The following is a 15,497-nucleotide window of genomic DNA, read 5'->3' as shown; positions in this document are numbered from 1 at the left end:
CTGAAGCCAATGAATAAAAATATATTTAAGAAAGGTCGTGGGGAACACTAATTTCAGCATTTCAACAGTGTTGCTAGTAACTTATTAGAAGCAGCATGCGTAGTTGCCAGCTCCATGAGTACTCCAGGGCTGGAGCACCCACGGAAAAAAAAAAAAAAAAATGGTGAGTGCCGAGCACTTACTGGTAGTCCCTCAATCAGAACCTCTTACTCCCCCCAGCACCTCCCACCCGCACTGGGAGGGAGGGAGGGAGGCAGGGAGGTGGAGCAAGGGCGGGAGAAAGAGGCCAGGTGGGGTGGGGCCTTGCAGGAAGGGGTGGAGTGGGGGCGGGGCAGAAGGGGAGCACCCCTCCGGCACATCAGAATGTCGGCTCCTCTGACAGCATGTATGGTGTTACAATATCAGTACTACAAAAACAAACAACCTTTACCATGAGAGCAGTGGGATGAATTTACACACTCATAACAGTTTCGTATTAAGTTGTCTGCAGTGTTGTAGCCATGTTGGTGTCAGGATATTAGAGACACAAGGTGGGTGAGAGAATATCTTTTATTGAATCAACTTCCGGTGCTACACAGAGGGCTTGTCTACACTGGCACTTTATAGTACTACAACTTTCTCGCTCAGGGGTGCAGCAAGTTTCAGCGCTGTAAAGCACCAGTGTAGACAATGCACCAGCACTGGGAGCCGCATTCCCAGCGCTAGTAGCTATGCCCTTCGTGGAGATGGCTTTTTTAGAGCGCTGGAAGAGCTCTCTCCCAGAGGTCTGCCATGACCACACAAGCCACGTTAAAGTACTGCTGCCAGTGTAGACTAGCCCAGAGCTCTTCAGGTCTGGGAAAGGTCCTCAGGGTCACAGCTAAACAGAAGCTGAAATAGATTGTTTAACATAAAATAGTTACCATGGATTGTAAGAGACCATTTAAGGTGAAGTGGCCACTTAACACCTCTGCTGTCATAGGACCAAAAAAAAAAAAAAAGTGGTTAATATGTTACAAATTGTAGTAATAAGCCATAAATCCAGTATCTTTATTAAGACCATGATTTTCACTGTCTGGCAAAATTATGAATTCAAACTTCCAGGCTTAAATTAAATGTAGACAAAGGTGCTGAACACGCCTATCACAACATGTGCCCCAACAACAACTATGTGGGTGAAACCAGACAATCACTATGCTCTTGAATGAACTCACTCAGAAAAATTATAAAAAAGACAAAAAACACAATATCAGAATTTTCAGATCACGACATAACTGACCTCTCAGGCCTCATCCTCAAAGAAAATCCACAACACATTTAAAAGATGAGCCTGGGAGCTTAAATTTATAACTTTGCTAGACCCTAAAAATAACAGTTTTATTAAAACACTGGGTTATGCCTTATTACAACAGTCTGTAACCCACTAATCCTCCTTTTTTTGTCCTGTGACTCCAGAGGTGTTAATTGGTCACCCCACACTGAATGGTCTCGTACAATATGTTAACTACTTGTACAAAACAACCTGTTTCACCTTCTCTTTAGCTGTGACATTTCTGTACCTTTCCCAGACATGAAGAAGAACTGTGTGTACATCGAAAGCTTGTCTCTCTCACCAACAGAAGTTGGTCCAATCAAAGATACTACCTCACTCATCCTGTCTCTTGCCTATTGAGGCCTGGTCTACACTAGAAAAATAAGGTTGGCTTAACTATGTGTAAAAAATCCACACCCCTGAGCAGCGGCATTAAACCGCCCTAAGTCCCCGTGTAGACAGCAATAGGCCAACAGAAGAATTCTTCCACTGATCAAGCCAATGGGAGAACCCCTCCCATCATGTAGGTTGCATCTAGACTGAAGCACTACAGTGGCACAGCTGCAGTGGTGCAGCTGTACCACAAGCATTTTAAGTATATACAAGCTGTAAATTGGACTTCAGATTTGTAACCGTCGATTTCTGCTAATATATATGCTTCAGTATAAAGAGAAGAGTTACGGATATAAGGAACCACCAGAAAATAAGATCTTCCTTCTGCTCACATTCAAGCTAGTAACAAAACTCCGCAGACATCTATGGGTGCAGGATCAGACCGTAAGTGTGTACATAGAGCATATAGTGCAATTTGTTTTTTTTGCTGTTCCACTTTGCTGATCTTTGGTGTGCAGCAAAATGGTGACCAGTTAACTCAAACAAGAGCTGAAAATTCAGCAAACCAAGTGATCAATTTTACACAGAACAAAAGGGAGATTTTATTCTGTACTTACTCTGGATTTCTATACAAGTACTAAAAAAAAAAAAAAGCAGCAGCCAACCCCACCTTACATTCTGATACACCCACATAGATGGTTTTGGTTTTTTAATATTTGAACCTCATACCAATAGAAATTCACTGGAAATCTCACTCCAATACAAAAGTAATCTGACACTCATGTTTACAGAAGAGAGCAACTTTCTGCATTACCATCCATCTACTAGCATGTATCATGCAAAATAAAGAATAATACCAATGATATCTCATTTACAAGTTCTAATGATCAGTATAAAAACAAAAATTTAACAATTGTAATGATATGTAGCCCCCAATCCAACAAAGCACTTGATGATAAGCACAAGATAAAGCATGCAAATCATCTCATTGACTTCAATAGTTATGTATATAAAAGTGTTTGGTTTAGGAAGGGCTTAAATTCGTCGCATTATGTTTTTAGTTCTGCTCTCTTCTTAAGAGGAAAAAACAGGAACAAGCAGCCTACAACCCAAAAATGACTAGCCACAAGTTTCAGGAAAAAGCAAATTAATCTCTCTCCCCATTAGCTCACAATCACAGACATTAATTTGAGATGGATAATTGAAAAGTTATTGCATCCTGTGGTACTATTTGTTTTACTTCTATTCAGATAACATCCTTTTCAAATTGAAATTATATCAAATGAAAAAAAAACTGTAAAATATATTTTAAAAAAAAAAAACAACCCACAGATTGGAACTAATAGAAAAGTCACCTCATCGTTCAGCAAAATTAATACTCAGTTGTCAAATCAAAAGTTATTTTAAAACACGTACAATAAATTGAAGTAAAACTGCTTTAGTAAAATATTTTACAACTATAGTTATGTTAATTATTAAAGAAATAGCTTATTTCTGAACAACTTTCTATGTTGGGAACGTCCAAATCCATTTTGGTTTGAATGCTTAAGTATCCCAGCAAGAAAAAGAAATCCTCTTTCTTTCCAGGACTGGCTGTACAGGTCCTAATTTGGAAACAACCAATATATTGCATCATCTACTTTCGTCATAAAGCTTATTTTTGTTTTTTAAATGGTATCACAAACCAAAATAAGTCATTAAAGAGAATCTCAAAATAAGTCTTTACCTTATCCCCAAACCAATTCAAGAATTTGTCAAGATGGCAATATACTAACCCATAAAACTAACCAAGACTCCATACAGAGATTAACATCAGAGACACTATTGTATTTTCTGTATGACTTTTACATTATTATTAATTGTTTCCAGTACTCTGGTAGAATCTATGCGTCCCAACTCAGATCTAGGTCCCACTGTGCTAGGCACTGTACACAGTAAGAAATAGTCTTTGCTTCTACAATCTAAAAAGACAAGTTAGACAAGGAGGGGTGGGGATTACAAAATGCCAGCAGAGCAAGCGATATGTTGGTCTGCAAATGGCATGTTACTGCCACAATTTTTGTGGAAATGCTTTTATCAGAAAGGCGATGGCTAAACAGGCAGAAAACTGAAGGAAGAATGGACCTTCAGGGAAAGGAGCAAAGGGGATTGGAGAAGAAAGAAGAGGGATGGAAGGCAGGGAGTAAGTACTACAGGTAGAGTGAGGCAAAGAGACTGTGAGGGACCTGATGCAAACGGACAATCAGCACAGGGGAGAGAATGTCCAGAGCAAAAACTGTAGAAAGGATCCAAAGTTCCCTACTGCAGCTACTTGTCTGCTCCCGCCAGTCTGAGTTTCTGGTGAGCTCCCTGGCGTTTTTTTTCCCTATCCTGAGCTCAGGTTTCTCCCGCGAGGCAAGGCTACTTAGAAGCTGGAGTGCCCCTGGAGTGGGGGGATGGGAGGGGCACTCCCCTACATGGTTCTGGGTCCACAGGGTTGGGAATAACTAAATGGATCTAATCTCCTTCCTCCCTCTCACATGGTGTTGTAGATGTACCCACTGCAGCTGCTTGTATCTGCTCCTGCCTGCTTGATTGTTGTATCAACTCTCAATTATTGCTTCATGATTTCTACTTCCTTGTGAAACATTATATAACAAAATGGCTCTTCTTTCATAGAGGGAGCATTATCCCGCTCATATGGAACACAGTGTCTTCAGAAGAGACCCCAGAAGCAATAAGCTACTCAATGATATTATTGTTTAGAGATAACTGTAAATACTAATAAGCAGCAATGCCATCTACTTATGACAAGGTACACAAACATGAGAAGACAGTAGTTTTATATATCTCTCTCAATGTCATTTTTAAAGGATACAAAATTTCTATTCTATTTCAAAGTGGTTTCCTGATATAAACAACATTCACTTTATGTGGTATATAATCTAGGTTTTCAGCAGGAAAACCCTATTTGGAGTTTAACTTTCTTGAAGGGACGCCTGCTGCTTGCACAGTATGAAAGTCCCTATTAATACTTCAATAACGTAAAAGCATTCATAGGAACACAGACTACAAGCAGCCCTCTCTCAGGAAAAAATGAGCATATATTACAGCTGGGGATGGAAGCTTTTTTTAAAAAAATAAAGTTAATGATTCCATCCCCTACAGATATTTTATGTAAACAAATGTACTTGTTAAATAATTATGTAAATTCAAGTGTGGAAGGCCTCAGTACTTACCCTGACTACACTGAAGTCCAGCTTAGTTTCTTGTGCACACTGTAATATGAGCTGAAAGCAATTTTTACTTTGATTTGTCATTCCATTTTCATAATAACGCTGTAATATCCTTTGTTGTTCTACAGTAAATACAGAACGCAGATTCATCTAAAAATAAAAGAAGATACTCTGAAAGTTGGAATAAATATTTTAATACTTGTAGAAATTACTCATTTATCCAAACAATCATAAAACTAGTGTACACATCTCACTTTTTTCCTAAAAAAATAAAATTCATCCATGCTGATTTTTATTTACTTTTCAAAACTTCTGATACAAACTATGTTCATAGTTTTTCTTTATGAGATGGATTTAACCTGAGCTGTTAAACTATATAATCAAAAAAGGCTGTCACCTTTTTATATCAATACTAACTAAAAACCTCTAACTAATTTCAGTTAAAAAGGCTTCTTCCTGAAGATGCTAATGTTGCTTGTAACAACCACCAGTAAATTCTCTACGGAGCAGTACAAAGTATGAGATGAAGTCACCTTGGGGGCAGTGAAGACTCATCAAACATTTAACCAAGGCTGTAAAGGCCTGGTCTACACTAAAAAGCTATGTCACTCAGAGCTGTAAAAAATTTCACATCCAGAATGCAGCAGTTAGATGGACCTAATACCTGGTATAGAAGCTGTTAAGTTGACAGAAGAATTCTTCCATTGACCTATCTACTGCTTCTCAGAGAGACAGATGAACTACACTGATGGAAAAAACCATTAGTCGATGTAGGAAGTGTCTACACAGCAGCACTGCAGCATCATAGTGTGCTGCTGTAGCGTAGACATGCCCTAAATCAACTCTGTAAATCTCCATAAAAATGTACTAGTCCAGGCATGAAGTCTACATGTCCACCTTTTCCATAAAATTAAGAATACACACTCCACATAAACCTAATGCTATTTTACATTATCAACCAAAAAAACCCTTCACTCCTGGCAAGATGAAGTTGTTACCTCAAAAGGATGCTTTTTCACTTTATCGCCATTTAACATTTTATGGCCTGATGCCCCCTTATGCATGTAAAATATTAGTGGGAATTTTGAGCACACATGGAATTCAGGACTAGGCCCTTTATTTGGCTTTAAATAAAAGGTGGCAGCGGGAGAAGAGCAAGATAGCATGTGATGGCAGTTTTGGAAGTAGCTGATACAGTGCCTCAGGAAGCAAAGAACAACTGACCATATATATTCTTTTTACACTTTAAGTAAATGCAGAACACAGTAAAAAGAAAAACAAAAAAGTCCATTTCATGGGAAAAGAGGAAGAAAAAAAAATCAATCCCAGATAGTGGAATATTTTAAGAAGAAAGTTGTTAAAATAATTTTTGTCCATCAATTACAAAATAAAATTTAAAACATCTAAAAATGTTAATTGCTTGTAGATATTAGACAGAATCTTGACTATAACCACAATCATTAGTTTCCTATAAAGTAAAAAAATTTCATGTAGAAACAATAAATTCAGCTTGTTTTATACAAAACAGAAGGTTAGACTGACATTTCTGAACAAGAGAAAAAACTTGACCTTCAGCAAAATAATTCTTTAAAATAAAAAGAAATAGAAAATCATGTTACATTTAACTGAAAACACTGTACCTTTACAAACTATCAGGTTGAAAAAACTAGAGATTTATTTTCTTTAAATGTAGGTGTCAAAACAATATGATTGGATTTTTTTTTAATATTGTGATCTGAAATCTGTCAAACTTCAACAGGGGTGCTTCACCACCAATATCATCAGTCATTAATGTAAAATTCCACTATTTCCCTAGGCCAGAGCTTTAATGGCAAAGTTTATTTTCCTCCAAATGCTAATAATGGAAAAAAGAGAATGGGGGAAAAAAGGCATTTTCACAAAGATTTTTAATGTGGCTTTCAAAAATTAGGTGGTTAATTCCTTTCCTTCCAACAGTGCATACTGAAGATGATTTGTCCATACCATATTTCACCTCCCCTCCCGTCCCTTACCTCAGACTGGCAGTCTAACAGAAGTTATGTTGTTTACAGCACTAACAGACCTGTCAAGTGTCATGCATTTTTGCACCAAGGTCTATCATGCACCAGGCAGAACTAGTAAAATGTCATACATTGGGGGAGGGACCATCCCTCCCAATACTCTGTAGCCTTGAGGAATGTACAACAAACTACAAGGCAAAAGATATGAGAGCCATCTCTTCCACTAACGAGCAAGACTTCACACCCCTTTTATAAGAGAGGCAACTATCATTCATACATTTTACAAATAAGGTAACAGAGTTTTCATAAGGCCACCACAAATAGAGCTAGAAATAGAACCCAGTTCTCTGATGTAACAGACCTAAATTTCATCCACTCATTCACACTGCCTTTCTGAAGAAGTATTTGAACCCTGGGTATCTTTGTCCCTATCTGGAGGCTAGACCATGTGTACAAGTTTATGAGTCTTCTGCTGCCTCGATATGAATGAAACTCAAATGATAGAGATCCCAGTTTCAGTTCCTATAGATGACCAAATTGATCCATTATACTTGGTGATGCTGGCTCTCACAACTAAAACCCACTCTCATCACAGAGCCAGAAATCAAATCCTGATAACTCAATATGCCACTGTATGTCATACACCTGAGGGCATTCTGCACAAAAAAAAATTAAAAATTCTGCAAGTTTTTTTGTCAATAAATAAATGCAGAGGCTCCAGCATGGCAGTGGGGAGCACAGGCCACTGGCTGCATGAAGGTGGGAGATCACTCTGCAGGCCCCCCCCGCCCCCATCTACCCCTGGGACAGAGACTCAGCAGTGAGGCTAACCCTGACGCAACACAAGGCCTGGACCTGCCCCACAAACACCCTGGGCTCTGCGCCAGATGCACCAGGTGTGGGGAAGGCAGGCTCAATGAGGCAGGATCCCCAAGTGTGAAGGGCCTCAGTGTGGGGGGATACAGGTGTGGGGTGAGAGGCTTCTGTGTAGGACAATCTGGGTGCAGCAGCTCACTGGGGGGGGTCTAGATATGGAGGGGATTTGGATGCACAGAGGCTCATTGTGGGAGTTCCAGATGAAGGGGTTGATGTGCAGTGGGGTGGGGTTCAGGTATGGAGTGATAGGGGGTTTTGGGTATACAGGGTAAGACTTGGCAAGGGTGTCTGGGTATGGGAGATCCAGATGCACAGGGGTTGGGTGGATGGGGGAGCAGCTTCCCATACATTCCCCCTCCCCACACAGCTGATGAGTGATGGGGGCAGGAAGCAGGGGAGGATACTGAGCTTCCTACAGCTGGGGGAGGTTTCTGCAGGTGGGTCTGACACAGCCCCAGCCACTCCTTGCAGGGGAAGAGGAAGTCCCATCCTCTCCTGTCTCCAGCCCAGCCAGGACTAACAGCTGATCCCAGCTCAGGATAGGAGCCACTGGCTGGGTTGTCCTCAGCCCCACAGTGATTTACCTCTCTGCTGGCTGCTCCAAGTGCCTGAAATGATGTACCTGCACTGCTAGGGAATGGTGCATGACTGCTCTTGCAGCTTCTCTTTGCTTCTCTGGCAGAAAGTCATTTTTCTGCGAGGAAGCAAAGAAATCTGCAGGAGACATGGATTCTGCGCATACACAGTGATTCAGAATTCCCCCAGGAGTAATGTCACAAACAGTTGTATAACTGGCAAATCATGTTATGTCTCCTTCTATAGGCTGGTTCACTAAAATGATAAAGCATGCTTGCCCTAGCAGTTTCTCTTATAAAAGTGTATAGAAGAGATCTCTCTATGGATCTGAATATTGTGGGGTCCAGTCCTGATGATCACCTATGTGGGAAGGGGGAGGAAGAAATAGAAGTTTGTTTGAGGACCCTAAAATACTTTTTGAAGTAATTTTATATTGCAAAATGCATTTAGAAGTGAATTAAGATCGATGCTAGTATTTGGGGTTTTTTTTAGTACCTGTATATTTTTAGATAATGGTAGATATCTATAAGGGACAGAGTGGAGCATTTAAATTATAGAGTTTGTTTGAAGAACAGCAAGAACAATGTGGGAGATTTTGCCTGTGAGTGCAGAGTTGGTGAACCTACCTATGTAATCACCGTTATGGGTAAAAATTTACTAGAAGAAAGATCCTTCCAGGAAGCCTACCTCAGTCTCAAAACGGCCATAAATAACTGTTATTATTAAAAGAATTCTCCCCTTCCCAACATAGCTGTGTTGGCAGCCGGTATGTGTAAGAAGCTTGCCCCTGCTTCTCCTTCAGTTGCTCTACCGAGAGAGAACTTCATCCATCAGGGCTGTCAAGTACATGCCTCTCACCTGCACTGAACTTGCAGTTTTTATGGTGTTTAATAGTTATGTGTGAATTTCCATAGACATGTAGCTAATTTAAATAAATTTGCATAAAATATCATACATGGTGCTGCACAAATGTGGCAGTTATACACTATGCCCCAATCCTGCCAAGACAAGCAGTAGGTAGACCCTTGCACAGAACCCCACAAAAAGCTACTTAAATGATTAGGTTCCCCCTCCGCAAAGGATCTTGATAATCAACAGACATAACAAATGGAGTAAGTCAGGAGGCTTTGCGAGGTGGGTAGGATTCTTACTCCTGATATTACTTTCAGCAGTAGCTTTGCAGGATTACTATCTAAACAGATTTACAAGAGCCTACTTCCTACCAGGAAGACTATTAGATAACCCTACAGATATTTTGGAATCAAACTATATAGCAGGGTTATGTTTTGAATCATTAACTTACTTGGAGGTTTTGGGTGCCCCAAGAAATGCAGGATCCAGCCCTAAGAGAACAGATGAGCATTAGTTCACTAGAACAATTTGCATCTAAGGTTTATTGAATAAACTGGCTAAGAGCGAGAGAAATGGGTCTGCATTGATTTCTCCCCCTTAATTTTAGTATCTTTTCATTTACTAAATTTATATGGATGACAAATCCATTCATTCAAAGACCTATCCAATGATACTCCTAGTCAATGGAGAGAGAAATAAAGACAGAATATCCACTTTATTCACACTGCTCTTCGAATTAATCTGTCCTAACTTTTACGTACTGTCCTTTTCCAGAGGCAGAACAAATTTAGGCTTAATCTTGTTTAGTATAAGGTTCTTTAGAGAGCAGAAATTCTAAATTAAAAATTAAAATTGTGACATTACAATACAGATTCCAGCTGAGAACAAACTTATTTACATTTCAGAATTATATTAAATTGAACTGAAATCTTAGAAACGAAAGAGCAGTGATTTTATCCCTTTAGGTTTTATACACACACACAAACACACACTTAAATTTATATATCATGTATTAAACTAATAGTGCAACAACTTAAATGATGCATTATCTGGATATTTCCCCCATGTCTATTTTCTTGTCCAACATATATCTAATGTGGGTAGTGACTGACAGCTGCAAATGTGAAGACTTTTCTCTATGTAACTCTGCAACTGAGTTAGTTTGTTGAACAAGCAGTGTTCCACTTGAGTCTCAGCCAAAATTTTCAGTTATAAAACTCTGAAATGAAGTGAGCTGTAGCTCACAAAAGCTTATGCTCTAATAAATTTGTTAGTCTCTAAGGTGACACAAGTACTCCTTTTCTTTTTGCGAATAGGACTAACACGGCTGCTACTCTGAAACCTGAAAGAAAACTGGATCAATGAAAACACAAAAACGTCTTCTCAAATTATTTAAACGCAAAGGAAATTAACAGGATGGTGACAGGGCTGCTACTTTGTTGAGCCATTCTGATATTAGTGCTTGAACACTGCATTGTAGTTACTGCTGCTAAGTCACACTAGCAGGTGGATTTTGTTGTTGTTGTTGTTTCAGCCATGATACAAGAAGAGTTGTAGCATGTCACTAAGAAAAAAGTGAGCCAAGGTCTGGGATGGAGCTCTTAGCAAAAACCTAGAAATGACCAAACTGGAAAGAAAGCTTAAACTGAGGTTCATAATTGGTTGTTATTTGAGTTACAAATAAAGCAAAACCCAGGAATGAGGGAAGTTTGGAGTCTATGTTCATAGCAAGATGGAAAACACACTGTCTCCCAAGACATTAGAAGAGAATTTAAAAAAAGTTGCATCCATCTTGCTAGTCTCAATTTAGGAACTGAATAGCAAGCAAAAGTTTTCCATTTGGAGATCTTTTTGGCCATGAGCATAATGCCAAAAAGGGACACTATTTGTGACATTAACAGTGGGAAGCCCTGAACATTCAGTCAGACAAGGTATGCCAGTTGTCATTCTGTTTTAATACTGGTTTAATAAGTATCCAAGGTACAATCAGCAACATTTCTTTTCCAGTTATTAAAATAAAGTGTAGTTGGAAGTCAGTTTACACCTAGTGCTTTTCACACTGGATTTTTGCCAGTAATTAATTCACACTTCAGAAACATAGCAACGTAACTCATAGCTAGAGCCTCAAGTACCTATTTAAAATGTTAAACTTTATAAAAGTTATCAGATTTGAGGGAACTGTATTAACTTTCAGGAGCTGCACTGAGATAAATGAGAAGCATTTTCTTTTAAATCTCTTAGTTAAGTTAAATAGATCAGGTGAAAGTCATCCTGCAAAACACAAGAGCTGCAGTGAGTCACATTTCCCATATTTGGACTAATGAGGGTTTCAAAGTACTGACATGGAGAGGGAAAAAAACCCTAAAACCCACCAAAATAAGTATGTAAAGAATGTTTATGTTAAATTAATAAATGCTGAGTAAACAAACACCACATATGTACAAGCCTAGCAGCTACTGTAAAATAAACCAACATTGGTTACTTAACAATATAAAAATCCATAGGTTCTTGTACACAGTAACAACTCATTAGAAGTATAATTTTACTACCTTGGATTTTTTCATAAACAAATATCCGGTTTTATTTGGAAGTCAATAACTGCCCTTAAAAACTGAGCACTAAAATAAAGAGGCTCCCAAGTACTGTCAGGAAACAAAAACTGAAAAAAAATCAATATCAAATATATTTGCGGATACCAAAACCTCACAAAATTTGACTGTTTCCTGTCTCCAATACATGTTCTAAAATTCATCATTTAGGACTGGGCACTACTCCACTGTGCTACAATGAAGAAAACTTCAATTCACTGTAATAGAGTTCTCCAGCAGAAAAAACTTTAAAATTTCAGAAAACCCTAACCATAACTCCCACAACTATGTTTACGAAGAATAACCCATTAAACCACTAAAAGGATTAACCATTAAATGGAAATTTTTTCTCTAAGATCTTTATGGTTTCTCAAAGGTCTATATTTCACTTATTTACTTTTGTGAAACATAATCAGCTTGTATTACCTAGATAATTGCTACAGGTACATAAAAGTCTGACAGGTTTCAGAGTAGCAGCCGTGTTAGTCTGTATTCGCAAAAAAGGAGTACTTGTGGCACCTGAGAGACTACCAAATTTATCTGAGCATAAGCTTTTGTGAGCTACAGCTCACTTCGGATGTTATTTTTTAGCCTCTAACCTTCTTATTCGAGAAGTCCACTGATAAGCAGGGGAAAATGTGTATACAAATCCATGCCCAAGACAAGATATCTTTAACTTACAGTTAAATTTGCTTTAGTGCATTTCCTATCACTGCAATCGCTTTTTTTTTTAAAGTCAGCAGTTAAGACAACATTAACACCCAGATCAGCCTCAAATACAGACTCCTCAGTTTAAACCAGCTCCATTTCCAATTACAGTCACCCACAAAGCACACATCCAATATCAATTTCACCTGAACTTGGATGTCAGACTTTTAAGTTAGAAACATGGACTTTTGACTTCAGCAAGTCTAAAATAACAATGTTCCTGTGAAGTGTGCATCTGAAGAATTGGATGTCTGTATAGTTGGTAGTTGGAATTGAAAGGTAGTTTCTTGTAGAGTAGAAGAGTCTGTGAATTTGGGTATTATGTTTAGGTGACAAGGCATGAGAGTTGAGGTTGCATTGGTTATTTTTTTCTGGAAGCAGGATAACAATAATGAGGAAATAATTAGAACAGTTGCACAATTTGCCTATGTTGCTAGTAAGATAAGAGAGTTTTCATCAAGTGTTATGTTTGCTAAATGTTATGGTGTCAAAGCACGATTATATTTTACACCATTTAGAATTTAACATTGTATTACACGTGTGGAATTTAGAACTCAGTTTTATGTCTAACATGTCAGTGCTGACATACTCATTTGTATCTCTATTAGCTTTTCTCATGTTTGACAAAAGCTGATTGACCTAAATAGTCAGTATAAGCTAGGAAGTAGGTCTCCCTACTAGTTCTCTAGCCCCTGCTGCTCACTTATCCTGAGCCTTGATGACCAGCCCCACTGCTCCCCTTGCTTCATTTAGAGAGGCTTTTTCTAAATGTAATGAACACAAAAACACAGTCTACAGAGAGAAGTTAAGTGAGGGAATCTAAATGAAGCCAAAGAACCAGAGAGCCAGGCACCGGGGCCAAGGAACTAACCTAGGCAAAAAGGATGGTGAGTATCAGGGGCCAAAAAGTCAAACTCCATCCACTTGCAGCTTCTCTGCAGCTTTGTTTAGTATGAACATTAAGAGTCAAATCTAAATGCTTTTGTGAGGTCTGTCCAAGCAGTACCCAACCTCTCATGAGCCGCAGTAGGTTCTCTACAGGCAGAAGCTTCCTCTCCAGCAGTGCTGAAACTTCATTTCTCAAGCATCTTTGGCTACAACTCCCCCTCTTTCTCCAACTGACAATGTGCCCTATTTGTAGCAAGAACTAGGACAGGTGGGAGTGGGGGAAAAGGAGATACAGGTAAATTGGCCTAAGAAACATAGCACATAGCTTCTGTTAAAAGGTAAGTTCCTAATGGAGTGAATCTCCTATGGCTTGCCTGAGGGACCACCACTCCCTCCACTTTTAGTTATACTATGGACCCTACAGCGGCACACCTGTACCGCTACAACTGTCCTGCTGTAAGGTCTAACATGTAGCCACTCTTTGACAGCAGGAGAGCTCTCTCCTGCCAGCATAATCAAACCACTCCCAACAAGCAGCGTTAGCATCATCTCCTGCTGACATAGTGCTGTCCACAGTAGCACTTTTGCTGGTGACACTTATGTCGGTCAGGGTGTGGTTTTTTCACACCCCTCACCAACAAAAGTTTTACCGACAAAAGTGGTAGTGTAGACAAAGCCTATATTTGGTATATAGGACTAGGGCTCCCTTTGTGGGAGGTTCTTGTAGTTTGTATAAAAGAGACTGGGTGGAACCTAGAGACATATAATTAGGAACAAAGGTGTGCATCTTGGTGTCTCAGGAGAAAACGACAGCAGGAGGGCCATTGAAAAGACCATAGAAAATGGGAGTCCTCCCTGAAGATTCAGTGCTCAATGGCAAAAGATATATTCAGTTACTACAAAGCAGTCAAATGACTGTTTGTATTTTAAGGTGTTTTTTTCCTCCCCCAGAATTTAAACTATAAAGCCTTGTGTGTAATTTCAAGTTTCTGACTTTTGAGATTGTGATGTTATAAGGACCCTAAGCATTGAGGTCTCTAGGATGGCTTTAAGAATGTTAAGCCTTTTAGAATAAACACACTGAAAGCTCAGAGTTTGAAAAATGCCTAGAAAATTAAAGGTTTCAGAGTAGCAGCTGTGTCGCATCCGATGAAGTGAGCTGTAGCTCACAAAAGCTTATGCTCAAATAAATTTGTTAGTCTCTAAGGTGCCACAAGTACTCCTTTTCTTTTTTAGAAAATTTAAGTTTGTCCTTCAAATAGTCCATCTCTCAGATTGATTTCTCAAAATTATATTCAAAAGGATATATACTTTAGCGCAAACCTCAACACAACCTTAACTATAGAGCCACTAGGAGCCTCTATAGTCTTAAACAAAGAAATCATCATTTAAAAAACACAGGTTAAGTTACTGTGTTGATAGTCAAGGAAAGAGAATGTTACCATTAATGGACATAATAGAAGCATCAGGGCTTGAAGTACAGTACTCATTCCCTGCCATTTCTACTCCATCCATTTTAACAGGTAAACCTTATCCCCACAGAATTCTTCTTTCTTTATTATAAATTATCTTTTCACATGCCATATTGGCCTGTAAATATTCCCTCATACTTATTATAGTCTGGATACTCAAAGCAGATACAATGTCACTCTTTATGCTCTATTTTTGACAATGCAGATTTCCAGAAGTGATATAATCTCCAAAGAGTCCGATACAAAAAACCTAAAAATGAGACAATTGCAAATAGTAAAACATATTTAAGGATACATACACAAACAAAATAAACTGTCAGTACAGATGCTAGGAATCAGCCACGGAATTAGAGCCCTGCATTTTAAAATTGTATTCATTCACTTCCCTTTCCATTCCCAGTCAACAGTTCAAAAGTTTTCTGTTCTATGTTTGCCATAAAATCAGTTAAAAAAAAAAATACAGGACACACAGTCTGTATGCAAGCATACAAGGGACCAAAATTACAATAACCAGAATATTATATATTCTGTGAGTTACATAAAGGAAAGGCAGCAGTTATCTATAATAAGAAGAACTCCAAATAACTATGTGGTATTCTAATTGATTTGATTCTGTTACTTTTAACTATAGTGAAAGCGGTTTTATCAGGCACTTCACCAACTGGAAAGCTCTATAAATCGGCATTTCTGATCTTCAT

At 38.7% G+C, this 15,497-nt stretch overlaps 1 protein-coding gene across 5 annotated transcripts in view; it reads right to left on the bottom strand.

The window, feature by feature from the left end:
- The window catches only part of HDX (highly divergent homeobox), an 88,563-nt gene that overhangs the window by 68,090 nt on the left and 4,976 nt on the right, over positions 1-15,497 (bottom strand). For 2 of the 5 annotated variants that reach the window (XM_038416952.2, XM_038416949.2), the window contains exons 2-3: positions 9,595-9,634; positions 4,843-4,989 (exon numbers count right to left, since the gene is read on the bottom strand). The exons of 1 other annotated variant lie outside the window; for it this stretch is intronic. In XM_038416952.2, the coding sequence (XP_038272880.1) occupies positions 4,843-4,989 (147 nt within the window). In that variant the 5' untranslated portion in view covers positions 9,595-9,634. The remainder of the gene's footprint in view (positions 1-4,842; positions 4,990-9,594; positions 9,635-15,497) is intronic. 2 more of the 5 variants (XM_038416951.2, XM_043492114.1) reach the window with 2 other exon arrangements.

This window comes from Dermochelys coriacea, chromosome 9 (genome assembly GCF_009764565.3).
Source record: "Dermochelys coriacea isolate rDerCor1 chromosome 9, rDerCor1.pri.v4, whole genome shotgun sequence".
Taxonomy (NCBI): Eukaryota; Metazoa; Chordata; order Testudines; family Dermochelyidae; genus Dermochelys; species Dermochelys coriacea.
Note: the sequence above shows the minus strand (reverse complement) of the source record. Positions and strands in the feature narration are given on the sequence as shown.